The sequence below is a fragment of the Myotis lucifugus genome, unplaced genomic scaffold (genome assembly GCF_000147115.1).
Source record: "Myotis lucifugus unplaced genomic scaffold, Myoluc2.0 scaffold_537, whole genome shotgun sequence".
NCBI lineage: Eukaryota > Metazoa > Chordata > Mammalia > Chiroptera > Vespertilionidae > Myotis > Myotis lucifugus.
The window spans coordinates 35147-58695 of NW_005871585.1; the positions used below are offsets into that span (position 1 = coordinate 35147).

A 23549-nucleotide genomic window follows, 5' to 3' on the forward strand; every position below is an offset into this window, starting at 1 on the left:
GTGGGACTTTCTCAACCCTGGAAGCACCAGCACCCTTGCATCTGGGTTTTCTGCCTTTTGTGTCTGTATGCTTCTTTTTCATGCGTGTGTCTCTCCAGCTGTGTGCACTGTATCTACAGGTATGTTGTCGTAGAGGGGTCTTAGTTTGGGCACGTGGATGACACGTGATGGATAACAGGCTTTGTAAGGGACAGAGGGATATGTTAGAATACTAGACACCTAAGGAGGTAGGGTTTTGTTTTTTTTAAGAAGTTATCCTTGCAAAAGAGAAAGGAAGGTTTAAATGGAAAGAATGCTCAGGATCTTTTGTATTTTGAGCACTTCCTTACTTTCTGATATTACAAGATGCTCCAGATTTAGTTTGTATTCTCCCCCTCCTGCTCTCTTTTGCCTGGTTTCCTTTATTGGAGAATGGTATTTAGAAATCAAGATCTGGGCACTGGGTGTGCTTGTTGCTATTGGGATTTCATTGCTTCTGGGCCCTCTCAACAGAGCTATGCACATATGCATACATACTAACCTGTGTATATGGATATATCTATGATTGTTCTGTATTTATTCATCTGTACATATGTTAAGGTAAACATGATAAAGACCGTTCATATTTGCTTATGTTCTTTTTTTAGTCCATATATAATAACTTGCTTTTCTTATCTTTTCAGATACCAGGTATTTCTCTATTTCACAGTTGCCTTCCAGAATATCTCTTGTGGTGTCCACTACTTGGCTTCTGTGTTTATGACCGTGCTCCCCAGGTATGCCTGCAGGCCCCCAGGCAATGTGAGCCGGGTTCTTTTCCACAATGTTTCTGATTGGAGGTTGGACAACATCTGGAAGCTGTCTTCCTCAGGCCATGAAGAGCAAGTTGTAGTGCAGCTACAGGACGGCGAGATCTGGGAGCTCAAAAGGTGTAACAGGTTCCGGAGAGATAACTTGTCGAATTTGGACTATAATTATAACGGCCATAAAAGTCGTTTTCCTTGCTTGGATGGCTACATCTATGACACAAGCAAATGGGACAGCACCGTGGTGACTCAGTGGGATCTGGTCTGTAACCGAGAATGGTTTGCCAAGCTGATCCAGCCTACATTCATGGTAGGAGTCCTGCTGGGAGCGCTGATTTTTGGCTACCTTTCTGACAGGTACAATGAAATAGTTAGCATTGCTGCTCGGGGTGGGGTTTATTTTCCTATCTGGTTTTCTAAGGGGACAGGGAATTATGTTAAGAACTTTAGTCATTTTCATGCTTCAAAAAATAATAGTGATGAGAGAGGATGGGCTCTGAAGACAGTCTGCCTGCGTTCAAACCCTGGTTCTGCTTATTAGCTGTGGCCTCTGGGCAAAGTGCCTAACCCACGTTTTAGAGTCTTGTTTGTAAGCTGGAGATGAAAACAATAGCATTCACTTCAAAGGGTTATTGTAAAATTAATACAGAAAAAGTACTTTGGGGGAGGGGTCAATCGGGGAAAAAGGAGACATATGTAATACTTTAAACAATTAAAAAAATAACTTAAAAAATGTACCTTGGACATTTAACCACTCAACATATACTGGTTATTACTTTGATTTTTTGTTGTTGTTGTTGTTAAATAGACTTGGTCTTTAAGAGATGTACCTAGTTCTGCACAAAGACTTCAAATACTGGAATTACCAGGCATAGATAATTAAGTAACTATGCTTATATTCCTTTTGTTGTTGTTGTTGTTGTTAATTCTCACCCGAGGATATTTTTCCATTGATTTTTAGAGAGAGTGGAAGTTAGTGGGGGAGAGACAGAGAGAGAGAAACATGGATATAAGAGAGACACATTGACTTGTTGCCTCCTGCACACACCCCGACTAGGGCTGGGGATCTAGCCTGCAACTGAGCAAGGTACATGCCCCTGACTGGAATCGAACCCGGGACCCTTAAGTCTGTGGGCCCACATTCTATTCACTGAGCCAAACCAGCCAGGGCTATGTTTATATTCTTAAAGAAATAGAAGACAAATTTTAAAACATTGCTAAAAGTCTGGAAATTGTATTTTAAAATGACATAAAATTGAAGAATACCTACCTAGAACATCTAGAAATTAAAAAATAAAAAGGGACTAACAAACTTCCTGGGTACTTTTAACAACCTATTATACACAGCTAAAGAAAGAATTAGTAACATGGATGATAGTTGAGAAAAAAATGATCAATAATAAAACTCAGAAAGACAGAGTTGGAAAATATGAGAGACTGAAATTTATAGAATAAGGTATGGAGCATATTTATTTTAGAAACAAATCAGTGGAAGAGAGCACAATTCTTATCACCAACTCAGTAAACAAGAAGAGCATTTGATAAATTTCAAAATTCATTCATGATAAAACCTAAAAATAGAAGAATGTGCCATGCACATCTTCATTGTGAACTGTTAAAAGCTTTTCCACTGAGATCAGCAACAGACAAGGATATGTGAAACCCCACTTCCACTTAGTATTGTACTGGAGATTCTAGCTAGTACCATAAAGCAAAAGAGAGGGAGGAAAAAAAAGAGGGAGGAGGACGAGGATGGGAGAAAGACATAAGGGTAAAGAGAGAAGAAAAAAGATTTATTATTTGTAGCCATTACAATCCTGCATATCCCTCTGCAGGAATACACTGCAATACATGTGTCTGTGATGTGGTTGAAGGATGTTTGGCTTGTTTGCAGTGCCGGCTGTTAGGAACAATACTGTAGGAACATTCTTATGCATGTACCCACGTGGACATGTGCAAGAGCATCTCCAGGGTACATGGAACCTGGGGGGTGGGGGGTGGGGGGAGGTCCACATTACCGGCTTCTCTATAGAATGCTAAAGTATTCTTTGGTTTTCCTGATTTGCATTCCCAATTTGCATTCACACCAGCAGGGTGAGAGACCCTATTACTCCATATCCTTGCCAACACTTGGTATTACAAGACTTTTTACTTTTGACAACTGGTCAGAAATAAATAGTATGATTATATGTCATTGACACCTTTTTCATCCACTTAGGTTTCTCTTTTATGAAGTGACTTTAAATCTTTTCCCCATTTTGTCTGTTTCCTATCTATATATATAAAAGCCTAAGCGACCGTCCAACCATTCGACCATCCGATTGGTAGCTATGACACACAATGACTACCAGGGGACAGACACTCTGACCAGTAGCTATGACACACACTGACCACCAGGGGGCAGATGCTGAATGCAGGAGCTGCTGAGCTGCAGTGACTTGGCAGCTACAGTTCTCAGGTGATGCACCCGGAACCAGAGAGGAGGGAGCCTGATTCTAGGGTGTCACCCGAGAAGTGCCCTCTCACAATCCAGGGCCCTTTGGGGGATGTTGGAGAGCTGGTTTCGGCCAGATCCCTGCAGCTAGGCCAAGGGACCCCACCAGTACACGAATTCAAAAGTCCTTTGACTATTTTGGATCCTTATCCTTTAGTTATATGTAAAACAAATAAATATTTCCTCTCCCTCCCTCCCTCCCTCCCTCCCTTCCTCCCTCCCATGTGTCTTCTCTTTGTCTCTTTTTAATATATTTTTATTAATTTCAGAGATGAAGGGAGAGAGAGATAGAAACATCAATGAAGAGAGAGAATCATTGATTGGCTGCCTTCTGCACACCCCACACTGGTGATCGAGCCTGCAACCCGAGCATTTGCCCTGATGGGAATCAAACCATGACCTCCTGGTTCATAGGTCAACACTCAACTACTGAGCCACGCCAGCCAGGAGTGTCTTTCAGATGGATGTGAAATCAAATGTATTATCCTTTCCTTCATGGTTAGTGCTTTCTGAATCTTAAAAAAAATGTCTTCCCTTCCTGCATTAGGTCCTGAAGATATTCTCCAATATCATCTTCCTAAAGTTATATAGTTTTGCATTTCACATATGTGCCTTTAATCCTTCTGGGACTGATTTTTATAATGTAAGTTATGAGAAAGGGACTCCGGTTGTATTTTCTTCTATATGGCTAGACAGTTGTCTCAGCATCACTTACTGATTCTTTCTCTGCTAATGTGCAGTGCCTTATTTGTTCCATACTTCTGTCTATGAACGCACTAGTCTGTTTCAGGGTCCTCTAAGGGACCATCAGTCTCTTTCTAATGATATATCTATTTCCCTTAATGATTTGATTCTTGAAGTTTGTCCTTTTCTCTATAGAGCATTTACAAGCTTTTTGTTAGATTTACTCATATATAGTTCACAGCTCTAAGGTATTGCAATGGCATTTAAAAATTCTTATATTTGTTACTGGTATACAGAAATAGAATTAATTTATATATATTGATAATATATCCAGCCACTCATTAAATGCTCATTAATTCTAATAATTTACCTACTGGTTGGAATCTCGGGACTATATATTTTTTTTTGCCTTAAAACTATCTGTTAGAGACAACTCACAGGGAAAAAATATTTGCAAGTCGTATATCTAATAAGAGTCAGTATCAGAATATATAAATAACTCTTACAACTCAACAATAAAAAGAAAATCCAATTTAAAAGTGGACAAAGGACTTGGATAGATATTTCCCTAAAGAACATATATGAAATGCTCACCATTATTAATCACTGGGGGAATGTAAACCAAAATCACAATGAGATACTCCTGCACGCTCACTAGGATGGCAGTAATAAAAAGGGCCAATAATAACAAGTGTTGTGGAGCATATGGAGAAATTGGTACCCTCATATGTTGCTGGTAGGAGTGTAAAAAACAGGGCAGCCACTTTGGAAAAAACTTTGGAAGTTCTTCAAAAAGTTAAAACATAGAGTTATTATATAACCCAGCAATTTCACTCGTCAGAGTATATCCAAGAGAATTGAAAACATAAGTTCACACAAAATCTTGTTCAGGAATGTTGATGGCAGCATTATTTATAATAATCCAAAAGTGAAACAACCCACTGTCCATCAACTGATGAATAGATAAACAATGTGGCATATCCATACAATGGAATGTTAGTTACTCATCAAGAAGACTGAAGTATTGATACGTGCTACGACAGGGTGAATGTTGAAAACATAATGCTAAGTAAATGAAGACATGCAAGGTAAGATATTGTATGGCTGCATTTATATAAAATGTCCTGAAGAGGCAACTCTACAGAGACAGAAAGTAGGTTGGTGGTGGTCAAGGGCTGGAGGGAGCAGAGAATGAGGGATGACAGCTCTGGGGTGCAGAGTTTCTGTTTGCAGTGATGGAAATGTCCTGGAATTAGATCGTGATGACAGTTGCCCAACTCTGTGAACACACTAAAAGCCACTGAATTGTAATCTTTAAAAAGTTGGTTTTTGTGGCATGTAAATTATATCTCAATTAAAATAAAATCTGTCAGGAATAGAATTTGTTTTTATTTATATTTATGTATTTATGTATATATGTATTTTTATTAATTTCAGAGAGGAAGGGAGAGGGAAAGAGAAATCGAAACATCAATGGTGAGAGAGAATCATTGATTGGCTGCCTCCTGTACAGCCCCCTACTGGGGGTCAAGCCCACAACCCAGGCATGTGGCCTGACTGGGAATGGAACTGTGGCCTCCTGGTTCATAGGTTGACACTTAACCACTGAACTACGCGGTCGGGCTGTTATTTGTTTTTAGACAAAGAAATACCCTTCCCCAACTATAAAAATAGAGGGCAAGTAAGCATCTTACTTTATGAGCAGAATGTAGCAAGATCTCTATCTATAAGAAAGCTTAGCAAGAGCTGCCTCAGCCTTGGTGGGCAGCACCAGCTCGGCTGGGAAGGTGATCCAACAGATCAGAGACTGGGAGCCCTGGGAGGGAAAGGACACATGCTCCCTCCTCTTGCCCCAAATCCCAGATTAGTGGATCTCCTGGGGATCACCCAGAGTGATCATATATGTATATTAGCAGCTTAGGTAGAGACCTCGCCACTGAAAGACTGGCCTCTTGAAGAAATAAGTCTTTACTCATGGTTTTCCCAAAAGGAATGAATAACAATAAACAGAAACATAAGCTATTAAAAACATGGGTAACACATCTTTCATGAATTGGGGTGGATGTTTACAACTCTATCTTGCTTCCTCCGCTGTTGCTGCTTCTCTTTCAGGATAGGAAGACGACTTGTCTTGTGGTCCACAAGCATTGGCATGTACTTCTTTGGCATAGCAGCGGCATTCACATTGGATTATTACAGCTTCATGCTTGCACGCTTTCTTCTGGCTATTGTGAGTTGTGTGTTTTTTTACTTTTTTAATTGGACACAGTGTTTCACATCGAAGCTCAACTCTCTCAGATATGCCAATTTGGAATCCAGGGCGAGAGATCAAGGCTTAACCTTGGTTCACTCCCTTGCCGAAGTTCTTTCTGTGGAATATTAATGCCCTTTGTTTAGAATGGGACTCATTAAAATGAATAATTGTTGCCTACTAGGCAGAAACTTTTTTGTTTGACTCTATGCCTGGCACAGAGTCCACATTCCACAGTTCCTAAGGCATTATTTTATTTCTGAGCAATTAATTATATTGGTCTCATCAGGCCCTGCATGTATGAGCCAAACAGATGGGTAAGGTGTTAAAGAAGTCATTTGTGTATTGTGCAGTAAGAATGCAAACAGGAAGGCATTAGGCCTTTATGTTCTGAGGTACCAGGGGAGCCTTGTGAGAAAGGCATGAGTTTGTCATAGATTGGCTTCTTAGCTGTGTGACCGTGGGGAACCATGTTATCCTCTTTGAGCCTTAGTTTCTAAACTCTGAGCTGTGGGAAATACCTGCTTCTCAGGGCTGTTATCAGCATTCAGTGGGATTACAGTAAACATCTGTGGGACAGCACCCGGCAGGGAGGAGGCTCTCTGCAACAGGGACTGTCACTGGAGGTGGGCCAGCGAGTGAGGACGTTGTTTCCACACTTGGAGTGGCTTTCAGACAGCTTCCAAATGGCCAAACAGCAGCAGGGATTCTGTTTGAAGGTCACTAGTCAAGGATAATGGAGTGACTTTTTTATCTGCAGGAAGAGCTTGTAATCTTGCTGAGCACAGAGAAGGGAACGTATCCCCTCTCACCAAGGGGTCCAGAAATTAACATCCACACGGGTTTCAAAAGAGTATAATTCGAGTATTAAAGAATTAAGAGAAGCCTTTGGGGAAATTGGTGGTGCTCTGGAATAATTTTGCAAAAATTAACTTTACGATTGTGTTATAAAAGTCAAATATGAAATAATTTTGCAGGAAAAATTCTAATCCTTTCACCGCTCCCCTAAAAAAAATCCATCATTTGACTCATTCTTTTTATATTCCAAGAAAGATCACAGACTACTATTATAATCTAAATATTGTTAAAAATGGGACTATTTTATTTTATTATTTAAAAAGATCTTTATTGTTGAAAGTATTACATATGTCCCCTTTTTTCTCTCCCTTGCTGGGCCTATTTTCAAGATAAAGGTTTCTTCCCATTTTTTTTTTATTGTGGTAAGACACACATCACATAAAATTTACCAACTGAACTGAAGTGTATAGTTCAGTGATGTTAGGTACCTTCACATTGCTGTCCAACCATCACCATCATTCATATCCAGAATATTTTTCATCTTGCAAAACTGAAACTCTGTACCCATTAAATAATAATTCCCCTTTCTCTCTAGCCCTTTAACCCTTAGCAACCATCATTCTACGTTCTCTCTCTAGGCACTCCATATAAATTCAGTCATACAGTATTTGTCTTTTTGTGATTGTCTTATTTCATTTAGCATAATGTCCTCAAAGTTTACTCATGTTGTAGCTTATGTCAGAATATTCTTCCTCCCTCCTTTTCAAGGCTAAATAATATTCCACTGTACGCATACACCGCATTTTGCTTATCTGTTCATCTGTTTATGGATACTTGTGTTGTTTCCACATTTTAGCTACTGTGAATAAGGCTGTTATGAACATGGATGTACAGATGTCTCTTTGAGACCTTGCTTTCAATTTTTGTGGCTATATAACCAAAGAGGGATTGCTGGGTCATATAGTAGTTCTATTTTTTAATTTTTGAGGAATTCCCATACAGCTTGCTTTAGTGGTTGCATCACTTTACATTCCCACTAGCAGTACACAAAGGTTCAAATTTCTTGCATCCTTGCCAACGCTTGTTATTTTCTGTTTTTATTTTTTTTATAGCAGCCATCTTAATGGCTATGAGATGGTATCACATTGTGATTTTGATTTGCATTTCTCTAATGTTTAGTGATGTTGTTTGACCATTCACATCTCTTCCTTTGGAGAAATCGCAGTTCCTTGTTTGTTCATTTTTGAATTAGATTGTTTGTTTGTTGAGTTTTTAGAAGTTCTCTATATATTCTGGATAATTTTCCTTATCATATATGTGTTTTGCAAATGTCTCAATCCTTAGGTTGCCTTTTCACTCCAGTGATAGTGTCCTCGGATGCACAGAAGTTTTAAATTTTCATGATGTCCAACTTACCTGTTTTTTTCCTTTGTTGCCGGTCAAAATAGAGTTTTAGTTAAATCTTTTTTCTTTCCACTACTTACTACAACTTTTTGTCCCTATTTAAAATTTAGGATTTAATAATAAGGACCTCATGCATATATAGATAAATGGATATGTACAGTTACAAGGAACTGAGAAATAAATTCACAGTGTAAAGGAATATTTAAATGAAACAGAAAGCTGTGTCTCACCTTTATTCATACATTACCTCTCAAGTTTTGCCATGGAGTGTGGAGAAGGTGGAGGAAGATGAAAGGACCCCTTTTAAAATGGAAGGATGGATCAGATTAGGTGCCCTTTTATAAATGTGATATGGGTTCCAGAAAACAATTCTTTGGCATTTTCTTTCTTGCCTACACGTCACTGGCAGAGACAGCAGACCACTTAGGAGTTGTCAATGTGACCTTAAATCTAGACCGCCCTCCCCCTTGTGTTTTTCAGGTTTCAAGCGGCTATCTCGTGGTGGTGTTCGTCTATGTGACAGAATTTATCGGCATGAAGGCTCGGACCTGGGCATGCATCCAAGTGCACTCCTTTTTTGCCATTGGAACGATGGTGGTGGCTTTGACGGGTTACTTGGTCAGGACCTGGTGGATCTACCAGATAATCCTCTCAACAGTGACTGCCCCCTTTGTCTTGTTCTGTTGGATGCTCCCGGAGACTCCTTTTTGGCTTCTTTCAGAGGGAAAATATGAAGAAGCACAAACAGTGGTTGATCAGATGGCCAAGTGGAATAGGGCAGGCACCTTTAAGCTGTCAGAACTCTTATCCCTGGATCTATACAGTCCTGCTGATAAACAGTCTCTGTACGCTAATAAGCACAGGCTATTATATCTGTTTTATGACTACAATATTGGAAAAAGGACACTTACTGTTTGGCTGATTTGGTTCACGGGGTGTTTGGGATACTATTCCTTCTCCTTGAATTCTGTTAATCTAGGAGGCAATGTATATTTAAACCTCTTTCTCATAGGTAAGTAGTTAAATTATATTTATGTGTAACAATGAAATGCAATTTCTGCCATGTTTTTATTGTCTTTTTTTCTTCTAGGAACAATACTGCCAACTACATGATTATTGTCTCATGTAGTGTAATTATACTGTAACACATGGGCAAAAGTAGGCTTACAGTTGTTCATATGGAAAATAATACAATAAATAATAATACAAGAATAAACTGTGTTTTGCGTACTCACAACTGTAAACACACTTTTGCCCCACCCTGTATTTTCTTTTTTAAAAAGGCAAATATTTCGAAGAATTTAGTCCTTTTCTGCCTCCTCTTGCTTGCTTGCTTCCTTCTTTTACGCCCATCCTATCTCAGATCTCTCTTCCAGGGGTAATTGCTGTAATATTTGGTTTTTGCCCTTTCACATCTCTTTCCATGCATATCCATATATTTGTGCAGATAAACGTTTCTTATTTGAACATAAGTGAGATTACTCACTGCATATTGCTCTTTGTACGTTGTTTTCCTTTTAAATGTAATATGTCTTGGAAATCTTCTGGTTTCTTTTCTCCTTTTAATGTCCTTACTTTAGAAATTTTAGTCAGTAAAAGCACTTAAATACATGCGGTTATAATTGATGTTGTGGTTCTTCCATTGTAGCAGCAGGTTAACACTGGCTTCAGATAGTGCTGTGATCGTTTGCGGTGTGACTCTTAGGGTAAACCAAATTCGCTCCAAACATGAGAGAAATCGTAGAAATCTATCTGCACTTGTTCATCTAGTCTTAACTTCTGGTCCTGTAGGCTGCCTGTGCTTGATATTGTCCTCAGAAAAATCTTGCTTTAACATTTTTATACACAGGAAGCATCCCTTCTCATTAAAGTGCTCCGATGACATCTATTTTTGTTTATTACAGCTCAGTAGGAATTGTGAGGGAAGTCATTTTAAGGAAAAAAACTCCACACAAAAACCTTTGTTCTCTTTTTGGGAAAACCATCAAGCTTGTAGAAAGAGCCCATCTTGACTTCATCCCCATTCTATACATCAGTTTGAGAAATGAAGCAGTATTCCTAGGACAGAGCAGCAAATGGTAGGAAAATGAGGTGCGGACGGGGGAAGCTTAGGAAAGCTGAAGTTTTAGATCTTTATGATATGGTTTCTTTAAAAAAAAATCTATCTATCATCTATCTATCTATCTATCTATCTATCTATCTATCTATCTATCATCTATCTATCCATCATCTATATTTGATTTCAGAGAGGAAGGGAGAGGGAGAGGGAGAGAGGGATAGAAACATCAATGATGAGAAAGAATCATCGATTGGCTGCCTCCTGCATGCCCCACCCTGGCCCAAAACTCGGACATGTGCCCTGACTGGGAATTGAACTGTGACCTCCTGGTTCATAGGTTCACGCTCAATCACTGAGCCACGCTGGCTGGGCTGATATGGTTTCTTAATTTTGATGGAGATACACATTCTCAAGAAACTGGGTAATTGCATAACTGTAAAAATGTTTCCAAGGCAAATCTACATGGTTTGATAGTCTCTTCTGTCTTGGATTTCTCATATCCGTACCCTTTCCAGTGGTCCTCTTGCAGACAGGCACTTCCATGCCGTGAAAGTTTTGAACAATCTTTCATTTCCTGAGATGGTTTGGGGCTGGTGGGAGCTTCAGCCTTGGTTTTCTGCCACTTGCAGATGCTAGCCTTTGGGATTAGTGCAGATAGGAGTGGAATAGGGCCCGAGTGATTAGAGAGAGATATTATAAGGTGAAGAAAGTAATGAACCATTGTCCTAATCCCAGAAGACGTGGGCCTCATTGCTTGCCCCATTTCTTTCCCAGACATAGCCAAGCCCAAAATCAGATGTAGTGTCAGTACCCTGAAGCAACAACTCAAGGGAAACCAGTGTAGTCCACTTTCACTGTCCCTTTAGCGGTTTCACAGTTGCTGCCCAGCTGTGCTAGACTCTGTTGTCTGTTGTCTTTGCACACAGTGCTGTACAGGGGACAGCTCCGAGCCCACATGCAGGAAGGTAGTGGGGGAGGAAGGCTGCAGGACAGGCCCCTTGGCTCACCAAGACCTCGCTTCCACTTCCTGAGCTGGCATTTACTCTTTTGGCTCAAATAATTTACTTTTAGTAGTCAAGTAGGGATAACAATCCTAGCTTACGCTCAGGAAGCTCTTTGGAAGACCACTGTCTTAATGATCGTGAAAAATGCTTGATAAACTCTTTAAAAAAAGAAAAAGAGTAGAGTAATAGGTGTATCTACTGTCCTGGCCTGGAAACATGGAACTGACAGCAGCATCTGTGAAAGGAAGGAGAGAGAGAGAGAGAGAGAGAGAGAGAGAGAGAGAGAGAGAGAGAGAGGCTGTCTCTCAAATGGGACTCAGGATGTCAGAATGTTGTTATTATTTTTTGCTTTTGTCTGAGTCAGTTTTTTTCTGAGCAGCTGCAGCCGAGTTTAATTTCTGATGTGCTACTAATACGTATCTACCCCCTAGGATGTGTCCCCGAACCTGCGGGAGACATTTACACCCAGACCTGCCTCTCCAGGTGCTTGCAAGCTTCTGTAGATGAAATGACAAATGCTCATCACTCCTAAAAGGCAGTGGTGGGGAGTGTCCTGAGATTAGACTGCTGCAAAGGGAGGAAAGAACAAAACTTTGAATTACAAGGAAGATCTGGGCTGGACTGGCTCCTTTCCCAAAGGAGATTGTTGGCTTGACTCAGTTTTGCTGAGAGATCTTTCTTACTCCCTGTTTGGTTCTGACTGATGGATAAAAAAGCTTTGGGTTTTTTTTTTGGTTGTTGTTCTGGTGCTAGGATTCGAACTTTTGTTCTCAAGGGAAGGGCTTTTATGTCAATTATGGATTCAGCTCTTTAATTTTTGTTGTGGGGGAGTGAAAAGAGGTCCAAAACCAGCCCCTGTTCTGTAGGTGATTCATATTAGGTTAAAAACGTTTATTGTTAGGTTTAAAATCCACCAAGCAGTTACATTAGTTTATGTATTTGGCTGACATTGGATTTTCTACTTTAGTTTCTAAGTTTGACGTTACTGATACATCCCCCTCCCCAGTTTTGTCAAGCATAAGAAACCAAAGATCAGAAATGATCAATGTTGTCTGTTAATTTTACATATTTATTCATTCAACAGGCCTGCCCTCCAGGCACCTTGCTGTGTCCTGGGGGAGCTTACAGCTTAGTGAATAGGTGAATAGAATAGAATAGAATAGGTGAGTAGAATAGAATAAGTGCTGGACTGATTACAGTAGCATTTCACAGGAGACATCCCCAAGGAGTTTAAAGGGGTGGGGCTTGTTGCCTCTCAAGTAGTTGACAGTTCTTAGAGGCCCCTGGAAGCAGAAATACTGCTGATCACTCCTTTTGGGGAATGGGTTACAAGGTGAGGTCCCCTTGTACAGCTGGACACCATGGCTTATAGAGGGCCCTTTTGCTCAATGACAGGTGCAGTGGATATTCCTGCCTCCATTGTGTTGTGCTTCGGGATGGACATTCTGGGGAGAAAGAAAGCTCTGATCACCGCCCTTTTCTCAAGTGCAGTTTTCTGTGGTTTGATTATGGTGATTCCCTTGGTGAGTTATTTTATGTTTTATTTAGGGAATGCTTAGTTATATACTATGACAGTTTGATGAGAGAATTTTTAGCTTATTACAGTAAATATGAAGGTCAATTGAGATATATGCATGCATATATTCACTCAGGATGCATGCATAATATTTAACAATATGTTTTCTTTTAAAAAATTCTGTTATATAAGTAGTACATGCTCATTGTTGAAAATTTACGGAAAAAAGAAATATATTTTTAAAAATGCCCATCATCCCATTTCCAAAGATGGCCAGTGTTGTATTTGGTAAACACAGTAATTTTGAGTGAGGAAAGTAGGTACCTCTCAGCGATTATAATCCTAAACATGTATTCCTTCACCCAGCATCTATTATGTACCAGGTGCTGTTCTAGGTGCTGAAGATATGTAGTGAATCAAGTTTCTGTAAGTATAACAAAGAAAAAACAGGAAGAGGAATAGAGAATGACTGTGGATGGTGGGGAGCACACCTATATACTATTTTATTTTATCTAGGCTGATCAAGGACGGGGTGCCTCTCAGAGAAGGTGGCATTTGTTCAGAAACCTGGAGGAGAGAGGGAGCCATGGAGACATCTGGAGGATATCATTCTATCTAATAAAAGAGTAATATGCAAATTAACCATGACTCCATCACAAAGATGGACACGGCCACGAAGTTGGAGTGAGCAGGAGGCTTGGGTTGCCCCCGGCGATGGAGGAAGCCAAGCTTCCTGCCTGCCCTGGCCAGCACTGGGCTCTGCTCAAGGCTACAAAGTTTCAGTTATAGAAGATAAATAAATCCCAGATACCTGCTGGAAAAAAAAAGAAATAAAGGAGAGACTGGGAGCTTGGGTCACCAGGGGGCATGGCCAGCCTGAAAATGGCCATCAGCCCCTCACCCAGGCTGGCCAGGAACCCCAGTAGGGACCCCCACCCTGAAGGGGGTGTGGCCAGCCTGAAAACAGCCCTCAGTCCCTCACCCAGGCTGGCCACACCCTCATGGGGTGAGGGTCCCCACTGGGGGGCTTGACCAGCCTGAAAACGGCCCTCAGCCCCTCACCCAGGCTGGCCAGGCACCCCAGTGGGACCCTAACCCTGATCCGGGACACCCTTCAGGGCAAACCAGTGGGCCCCCACCCGTGCACCAGCCCTCTATTCTATATAATAAAAGGTAATAAGCAAATTGACCCTAACAGCTGAACGACTGGGAATGACTGGTCACTATGACACACACTGACCACCAGGGGGCAGGTGCTCAATGCAGGAGCTGTCCCCTGGTGGTCAGTGCGCTCCCACAGGGGGAGCTCTGCTCAGCAACAAGCCAGGCTGCCAGCTGCCAGCACAGCAGTGGTGGCAGGAGCCTCTCCTCAGCAGTGCTAAGGATGTCCGACTGCAGCTTAGGCCTGCTCCCCGCTGGCAAGTGGACATCCCCCGAGGGCTCCTGGGCTGCCAGAGGGATGTCTGACTGCCAGCTTAGGCCCAATCCCCAGAGGAGCAGGCCTAAGCCAGCAGGTGGACATCCCCTAAGGGGTCCCAGACTGCGGAGAAGGCACAGGCAGGGCTGAGGGATCCCCCTGAGTGCACAAATTTTTGTGCACTGGGCCTCTAGTGTCTTATATTCAGGATTGTTCCTATTTAAATAATCTTGTTTTTCATTGTGGTAGATTAGTAGATGGAAATTTGTAGTGTGCACATGTCCCCTGAGGAGCTTGTTTTTAAAAATGCAGTTTCTTAGTGGGAAGCACTGCCATAACCTATTGAAGCAACTTTCACATTCCCATATTTGAGCAAGCTTCATCTCCTAGAACACCTCTTGCATCCAGAAGTACCCCCTCTCTTCCCCCCACAATGTTATCAGAACCTGTATTTTCATTCTGTGTTTGAAAAATATGGTCACTGTAACAATGTTTCACAGTATTTTATATAATTTTCTCCAGTGATTATATAATTATTAAGCAATAGTATCTCAACATGTATCACAAGGCATTTTAGGTTTTGTATATTGTTTTTTTTGTTTTGTTTTGTTTTTTTTTACCAGATAGGTGGTACACTTTATTTTTATTTATTTATTTATTTTATTAAATCTTTATTGTTCAGATTATTACATTGGTTCCTCTTTTTTCCCCCTATTGCTCCCCTCCACCCAGTTCCCACCCCACCCTCTGCCCTTACCGCCCCCCCCCCACTGTCCTCATCCATAGGTGTACAATTTTTGTCCAGTCTCTTCCCACACCCCTCACACCTCTTTCCCCCCGAGAATAGTCAGTCCACTCCCTTTCTATGCCCCTGATTCTATTATATTCACCAGTTTATTCTGTTCATCAGATTATTTATTCACTTGATTTTTAGATTCCCTTGTTGATAGATATGTATTTGTTGTTCATAATTTGTATCTTTACCTTTTTCTTCTTCTTCCTCTTCTTAAAGGATACCTTTCAGCATTTCATATAATACTGGTTTGGTGGTGATGAACTCCTTTAGCTTTTTCTTATCAGTGAAGCTCTTTCTCTGACCTTCAATTCTGAATGATAGCTTTGCTGGGTAAAGTAATCTTGGTTGTAGGTTCTTGCTATTCATCACTTTGAATATTTCTTTCCACTCCCTTCTGGCCTGTAAAGTTTCTGTTGAGAAATCAGCTGACAGTTGTATGGGTAATCCCTTGTAGGTAACTGACTGTTTTTCTCTTGCTGTTTTTAAGATTCTCTCTTTGTCTTTTGCTCTTGGCATTTTAATGATGATGTGTCTTGGTGTGGTCCTCTTTGGATTCCTTTTGTTTGGGGTTCTCTGTGCTTCCTGGACTTGTAAGTCTATTTCTTTCATCAGGTAGGGGAAGTTTTCTGTCATTATTTCTTCAAATAGGTTTTCAATATCTTGCTCTCTCTCTTCTTCTGGCACCCCTATAATTCGGATGTTGGTACACGTGAAGTTGTCCCAGAGGCTCCTTACACTATCTTCATATTTTTGGATTCTTTTTTCTTTTTGTTTTTCTGGTTGGGTGTTTTTTGCTTCTTCATATTTCAAATCTTTGACTTGATTCTTGCGATCCTCTAGTCTGCTGTTGGAATTCTGTATAATATTTTTTATTTCAGTCAGTCAGAAATTAAGAAAGCTTAATTTCTTGTTGGTCCTTTTTCATAACCTCGAGGGTCTCACTAGACTTATTGAGGGTCTTATTAAATTTATCGGCTGTTTCTAGAAAATTCTTGAAAAACCTTATAACCGTGGTTTTGAACTCTATATCCAGTAGTTTGCTTTCTTCCATTTCTGTCATTTGTGACCTGTTTCTTTGTCTCCGCATTTCTTATGCTTCCCTGTGTTGATAGAGTGGCTTTCTGTGCTAGGTGTCCTATAGGGCCCAGTGGGTCAGCCTCCCCAATTACCTGAGGTGGACACTCTTGGTGCACCCCTTTGTGGGCTTTGTGCACAGTCTTGTTGTAGTTAAGCCTTGATTGTTGTAGGTATCACTGGGAGGAATTGACCTTCAGGCCAATTGGCTGTGAGAATCAGCTGTGTCTGCAGTGGGAGAACTTCTGTGCTGGAGACACCCTTATGGGGCAAGACTTGCTTCAGTGGGGCTTTGGTGCTCACTGAGTCTGCCCCCTGAGTGTGTCCCTTATGGATCTGAGGAGTTGTAATCTGGATGGTCCCACTCTTACCACTGGGTACACTGGCTCTTGGATTTCTAAGGAGGTGCTAATTTAGCCTCTGCCTGAGGCTACCCAGCAGGAGCCCAGCTGTGAAGCAATGCAAGCTGCTGTGGAGCCTTGGGCCTTCTTTTGGATGTTCTGGGTTTCTCTGATCCAGCTGCAGTTTGTCAGGTAATGTTCAGATTGCAAAGGGCCAGGCCTTTCATATGCAAAAGCCTCTGCGCACAGCTTGGGTGGGGCAGGATCTCAGGGGATCAACAGGGCGGAGCAAGCAGCTATGGCTGCTCCTCAGTCCTGTCCTAAGAGGCCCCGCGTCTCAGTGTCCCGGTAATCACTGCAAGCACCTCTGAGAGAAAGCCACCCTCAAGTTCTGACCTATGCCAGACCGTCTAGTTTCTCCCCATATGAGTCTGGGTCCCCAGAGATTCACCCGGAACTGGAGTTCAGAGCAGTCGGGAGCTTGAGACTCCCTCCTGATTGAAAAAGACAACCGTGTCCTCAGCTGCCAGCCCTTTCCACATGCACCTTTGTACCTCTGCACTTTACTTCCGCACCTCCTTTGAGCCTCAGTGTGCTTTTCTCTTTCCTTCTAGTTGTAGAATTTCCACTCGGCCAGCCTTCCTGTGGTTCTGGATGATGTTGTTTTGTCTTTTAGTTGTATTTTTGAAGTGGTTGTGCGAGGCAGCAATTTCCAGTGTTTACCTATGCCGCCATCTTGGTCTCTCTCCGGTTTTGTATATTGTTTGACATTACATTTAAGCTAACCAGTGACTTTCTTTTATGGTGATACTTTACTGAATTATCAGGGTTGGTGACTTGAATGTTTCATGTAACTGAAATTTCCAGGTGGTGATTAATATTCAACAGATATGAATACAATAAAACTACTCAGGATGAGGAGGTTTCTGCCAGTTTGAGGGAGCTTCATCCATACTTGTTTTTGTTTGTGTTTTTAGGTACTTTGCATTGATATTAGTTGAGTTGATGGCAGCTGCCTTTGAACTGGTAAAATTTCTCCCCAAATGGCAGTGATAACACAATACACATTTTTTAAGTCACAGTAATTTATTCAACAAATATTCTCTACAATACTGATTAATATGACAAGGTGACACCAGCTGCTTTAATAGAGACATCTCCAAATCTCAGTGACTTCACATAATAGATGCTGATTTCTTGCTCATAGAAAGTCTGATGTGTGTGTACCTGGTTGGTAGCAGTGGGAGTGGTGAGGAGAATATGTCTGGCTCCATGGAGTCATTCAGGGACTCAGGTTGACAGAGGCGCTGCCATCCTCAACACATGAACTCCAGGTCGTCTGGGTCTCAACATCCAGCTGGCATATAAGGGGGAAGAGAAGGGTTGGACTATGGGAGGTCCTTGTGAGCCACTGCTGGCAGTGGGACGCAGTGGGAGGCGAAATGAGAGGTTTTGCTGATGAATGCATCAGCCAAAGGGCGGGGGGTGGGAGGGTGGGGAGTCTGTACTAATAGTTCAGTTATCACTTTCAAATTATTCTCTGAAGATAATTTATAAGCCGTGGGATTATTGCTGCAAAGGGCACAATTTGTTTTTATGGCTCTTTGATTTATTCTGCTGGCTCAGTTCCAGGAGTTGGTCAGTTATTGGTGGAACTGGCATGTCTGGAAGTCTGGATGTTTCTTGTTCCACAGCAATCTCTCCAAGAGATATTCTTTCCTTATTTGGTCATTTGAAATCTCCAAGGCTGAGGAGGAGGCACAAAGTTTTCCCTAAATTTCATAAAGATGGAAAGCTTTTGCAGGCCATGAGTAGAGTTTACAAAATGAATTCAAACAGAAAAATAGAACTCTTCACTGTTGTGAAAAATACTGGAGGATTAAAAAGTTTTAAATAATAATTTTCAAGTTTTTATATTTTTCTTTAATTACTTATGACAGTCTTTCTGCTAACATCTTTTTTCAGAAGTACTATTTTTGGATTATGGTGACAACTATGGCTGGAAAATTTGCCATAGGAGCAGCGTTTGGCCTCATTTACCTTTACACAGCAGAACTATATCCAACCGTGATAAGGTAAGAGTTACTTATTTTTTGTTGTTGTTTTCCTATTATCTTTCACTTACATATCATTTCCTTATATTTGGCCTTTGGGTATAAATGCTTTACTTTCAAAGCCATTACCTGAACTCTAAGATATGGGGAAGTTACATGATGCTCATTCCGAATCTGAAACTTTGTCTATACTTCCATTAGCAAGGGTAGTAAAGAAATTATTTTGAAATAACACTGTTATCTTAAAACCAATTTAAATCTCAAATATAATTGACTTACGCTGACTGTCCATTGACGCAGGCTAATTTTCTCAGGATGTGTCTCTTGGTGTTCTGATTCAGTTGTGTTAGTTTGCTAGGGCTGCTATAACAAAACCCCAAAGCTGGGAGGTTCAAACAACAGAAATTTATTTTCTCACAGTCCTGGGAGCTAGAAGTCCAAGATCAACGTGTTTGGCAGGTTTGGTTTCTCCTGGAGTCTCTCTCTTCGGTGTAAGAAAAGATACTCACATGAAAAGCACATTGTTTCCTGTTAGATATTTTATAAGGTTATTTAAATACCTTTAAAAAATTCTTTTTTTAACCAGAGAGGGAGAGAGAGAGATATCAATTGGTTGCTTCCTGTACAAGAGCTGACTGGGGATCAATCCCACAACCTAGGTATATGCCTGTCTGGGGGTTGAACCTGCAACCTACGGACGATGTTCCAACCAACTGAGCCACCTGGCCTGGGCTAAATACCTTGCAAAGAAAAGCACATTAAGATATCACTTGACTTTTAAAAAATAAAGAAAATGTTCCATAGAGATAAATCTCCCAAATTCCCACTTCTTACCCCAAACAAATTCCGGCTCTAGAAATTGATGTTGTCCTCAATAATAGACGGACTGAATATACATAAGGGCCTCATCTGCCTACCTGATGAAGGATAGTTTTTGGGTCTTGAATTATTTGCATGCTTGCACATACCATCGCAGAATGTGGATTTAAATCACGAGTGATTCTTGAAAAATTAAAGTAAAATTATTTCCAAGTATATGAAGCCAAGCTTAAGTTGTATTATTTACTATTTGCTGGAGGGTGGACAGGGGCTGCAGGAAGTTGTTCCATCACTCTCTGTGTCATCTGTGTTCCACTTGTCTTCCATTCTTGCCTGTATCTGTCTTAATTCTCCTCTTGTTTTTAGGACACAGGCCGTGGGAAGTGGCAGCATGGTGTCCCGTGCGGGAAGCATCATGGCCCCGTTCTCCATTAACCTCTCCAGCATTTGGATCTTTATACCCCAGGTGTTTAATCACTTTATAGAAACTTGCTGAGATGGAAGGACAGCTTCTGTGGGTGGTGGGAGAGGGCCAGGCTGCTGAGGGCCAGGTGGAAGGAGAGCTGAGAGAGGAGGCAGTGACCACTGTGGAGAGGATGGGCCTCTTTTGCTTGTTTTAAAAGATATCATTTATCCACTGCTTACCATGGGCCAGGCACTCTTTTAAGTGCTTTGTAGGCGTTATTTAATTTAATCCTTTCAACAGTCTTTTGGGACCGGCACTATTTTTTTTTTTATTGCTAAAAGTATTACAAAGGGTATTTCATATGTGTCCTTCCCCCCCCCCGCCCCCCCGCCCTTGACAATCCCCTGGCCTCCCTTACCCCCCAGTGTCTTATGTCCATTGGTTATGCTTATATGCATGCATACAAGTCCTTCGGTTGATCTCTTACCCCCCTCCCTCCTGCCCCCCAACTCTCCCTGGCCTTCCCACTGCAGTTTGACAATCAGTTTGAGGCAGCTCTGCCTCTGTATCTATTATTGTTCAAAAGTTTGTAATGGTCTTTATTATCCATGAATGAGTGAGATCATGTGGTATTTTTCCTTCATTGACTGGCTTATTTCACTTAGCATAATGCTCTCCAGTTCCATCCATGCTGTTGCAAATGGTAAGAGTTCCTTCTTTTTTACAGCAGCATAGTATTCCATCGTGTAGATGTAGGGACCGGCACTATTAGTATTTCCATTTTACAGATAAGGAAACCGAGGAGTAAAAAAGTCAGGTAACTTGCCCAGGGCCACACTGGTAGCAAGTTACGGGGCAGAGTGGGTTTGGAGATTATAAGAGGCTTGAGGACTTTTATTTTTACTAGCCGGTGGCATGGAAAAGGTCATAAATCTGTGAGAGGGAGGGAGGTCTGCAGATGGAGGAAGACCTGGAGAAGGAGGTGAGAGGCAGTGGGACCTGGACAGGATGAAAGGCTCCGCCCCGTCCAGGGAGGAAGGGGAGGGGAGGGGCGCTGTTGGGATGTTTGTGGGAGGGAGGGAGCTGGCCAGGGTGGCAGGGGAATTTTTCTAGGAGGTCAGGTGGACCACCCCACTCTCTAAAGTAGCAATTCATTTCCCTTGCCCTTGTTTGGTTTCCCCTTAAACTCTGTAGATTTTGGTTCATTGAAATATTTATTTGTGCATGCATTAATTCATTCCCCATCATTTATTGAATGCTGATAGAGTAATGATCGTTGGGGCAGAGACAGGGTTGATTAAGACAGTGCCTGACCATGAAGTCCCAACCCAAGGCTCAGTAGCTGGGTTTCTCCACAAGACTCTGGAGTCTGGGAAATGGGGACAGGGCCTTTTTTCTCTGTGTAGCAGCTCCCAGGACAGTGCCTGCGGGATTAGTAATGCAGGCAGCACCTGGGACTGATGGAGTAGGGGCGCCACAGTGGTTCAGGAATGAATTCATGAGTGATCAGATTAAGCCTAGACGAAGAGTTCAAGAACTCCCAGTCCAGCCTCAGTCACCAAAGGTCTCGCTGCTAAAAAAATGTCAGCTGGTATGTCAAATTCAGTTCTGTTTCCCTCTGGAAAAGGTTCAGAATTATTATTCGCTGGAGGGTACATTTATTTCTTGATGTGTCATTTATTTCTTCTTTCTTTCTTTTTAATTCCTGCTAGTTGCTTATTGGGTGTTTGGCCTTTGTGAGTGGAATTCTAACATTCCAACTTCCAGAAACCCTCCGGAAGCCTCTGATAAGTACTTGGGAGGAGGCTACCACACCAGATGCAGAAAAAGAGAGCAGTTCAGGCAAATTGTCTCCCACAACCAGTAACACCGATGCTGGACAAACCAGAAGTGATTAATTCAGGGGGTTCTGGTTTGGCAAATGACTGTGCTACGTGTGCTGTCTAGCACCTGAAAAATTGTTTACTTTACTGCCTTTGTATTAGAGGAATACTATTCTCATTTCCTGCATGTCATTTTTGTCTTTTAAAAAATTTTTGTAAGAAAGTTTTAAAACAATGATTTTGTAAAAGAAATAAAAACTAAGATGAGGATGCTCACTTTTTAGACTGCTTTCTTGTTGCCGTCAAACATTTTTCCATGTTTGTTCTTCTGTGTCGTCGTTTCTCAGCCTTTCCCACTCACCACCCGAGGGAGTACCACACACTCCAGTCCCGTCAGGCTCCCCTCCTTCCCCCAGCCACTGCCAACTGTGAGAGTGTGTTTCTTTCTTCTTTCTCTTCCATATTATTTTTATTTGTTTATTTTTCAATTGCAGTTGACTTTTAACATTATTTTACATTAGTTTCAGGTGTATAGCATCATGGCTAAACATTTATATAATTTATGAAATATTCCCCCTGATTTTTCTAATATCCACCTGACACCATATATAGCTATTACAATATTATTATTATTTTAAAAAAATATATTTTATTGATTTTTTTTACAGAGAGGAAGGAAGAGAGATAGAGAGTTAGAAACATCGATGAGAGAGAAACATCGATCAGCCGCCTCCTGCACATCTCCTACTGGGGATGTGCCCGCAACCCAGGTACATGCCCTTGACCGGAATCGAACCTGGGACCTTTCAGTCTGCAGGCCAACGCTCTATCCACTGAGCCAAACCCATTTCGGCTACAATATTATTGACGATATTCCCTATGCTGTACTTTACACCCCATGACTATATTGTAACTATCAATTTGTACGTCTTAATCCCTTCACCTTTTTCATCCAGCCCCCCAACCCTCCTCCAATCTGGCAACCCTGTTTGTTCTCTATGCCTGTGAGTCTTTCTTTTTTTTTTCTTAATCCTCACCAGAGAATATTTTCCCATTGGTTTTTTAGAGAGAATGGAAGAGACAGGGATAGACAGAAATATCGATGTGAGAGAACCACATTGATTGGTTGCCTCCTGCAAGCGTCCCGACCAGGGCCTGGGCCACGGAGAAGCCTGCCACCGAGGTGCGTGCTCTTGACCTGAATCGAACACGGGACCTTTGGTCCACAGTCCGATGCTCTATCCACGGAGCCAAACTGGCTAGGGCTGTGAGTCTTTTCTGTTTTATTTGTTTATTTTGTTCTTTAAATTCCATTAAAACGATAGCTAGAAAAGAAAAGATATCTTGCTTTCCAGCACTCTGAGCAAAGAGGGCTTCAATGTGTAGTCAAGTGTTTTTGTGTTTGGTCCAGTTAAGGGACACACATCTGCCAGGAGCCAGGAGTGAGTATTGTAGCCGGGCATTTTACTTTCCCAAATTTAAAGACTTTTCTCCATAAGCCTCAGAGACGTGAGTGCCCTCCTCCCCTCCTTCCCTGGAGCCACACACAGCGAAACCCTGGCCCTGCGAGACTTTGCTTCCTCAGCAGCCTCCTGAAGAGTTCAAGTCCCATTGGATTGCGGCCCTTTATTTACTGGCAGACTAACACACCAGCAGGGCCGACACATCCCAAGCCCCTGACAGCCGTGCAGAACAGCAGGAGGGGCTGGGTGTGCAGGGAGTTCCCTGTCCACTGCACAGGTGAGGTTCTGGGTACCTCCAGAGCTCAAGGTAAACGTGTCTGAAAGATTGCTGTGGTGGAGTGTGACGCTGTGCTCGCCTACC

At 41.8% G+C, this 23549-nt stretch overlaps 1 protein-coding gene and 1 long non-coding RNA gene across 2 annotated transcripts; one reads left to right on the plus strand and one right to left on the minus strand.

Moving 5' to 3' along the window:
• Positions 1-549: 549 nt before the first annotated feature.
• On the plus strand, positions 550-22133 carry SLC22A16 (solute carrier family 22 member 16). Its single transcript, XM_023745334.1, has 7 exons — positions 550-1142; positions 6076-6193; positions 8897-9428; positions 12875-13002; positions 18589-18698; positions 19863-19962; positions 21615-22133. The coding sequence occupies exons 1-7, from the start codon at positions 586-588 to the stop codon at positions 21798-21800; spliced, it is 1731 nt and encodes a 576-aa protein (XP_023601102.1). The 5' UTR covers positions 550-585; the 3' UTR covers positions 21801-22133.
• Positions 17691-19054, minus strand: LOC106694610. Its single transcript, XR_001345648.2, has 2 exons — positions 18957-19054; positions 17691-17980 (listed from the first exon to the last, which is right to left on the minus strand). It is a non-coding gene; the product is annotated as an uncharacterized LOC106694610 (long non-coding RNA).
• Positions 22134-23549: the final 1416 nt, after the last annotated feature.

What these genes read in the sequence shown, in the direction of transcription:
- SLC22A16 (XM_023745334.1), top strand. Translation starts at nt 586, where the DNA reads ATGATAAAGACCGTTCATATTTGCTTATGTTCTTTTTTTAGTCCATAT. An exon ending in TTTGGCTACCTTTCTGACAG is followed by an intron (nt 1,143 to 6,075) that starts GTACAATGAAAT and finishes CTTCTCTTTCAG; the next exon opens with GATAGGAAGACGACTTGTCT. An exon ending in TTTGGATCTTTATACCCCAG is followed by an intron (nt 19,963 to 21,614) that starts GTGTTTAATCAC and finishes AATTCCTGCTAG; the next exon opens with TTGCTTATTGGGTGTTTGGC.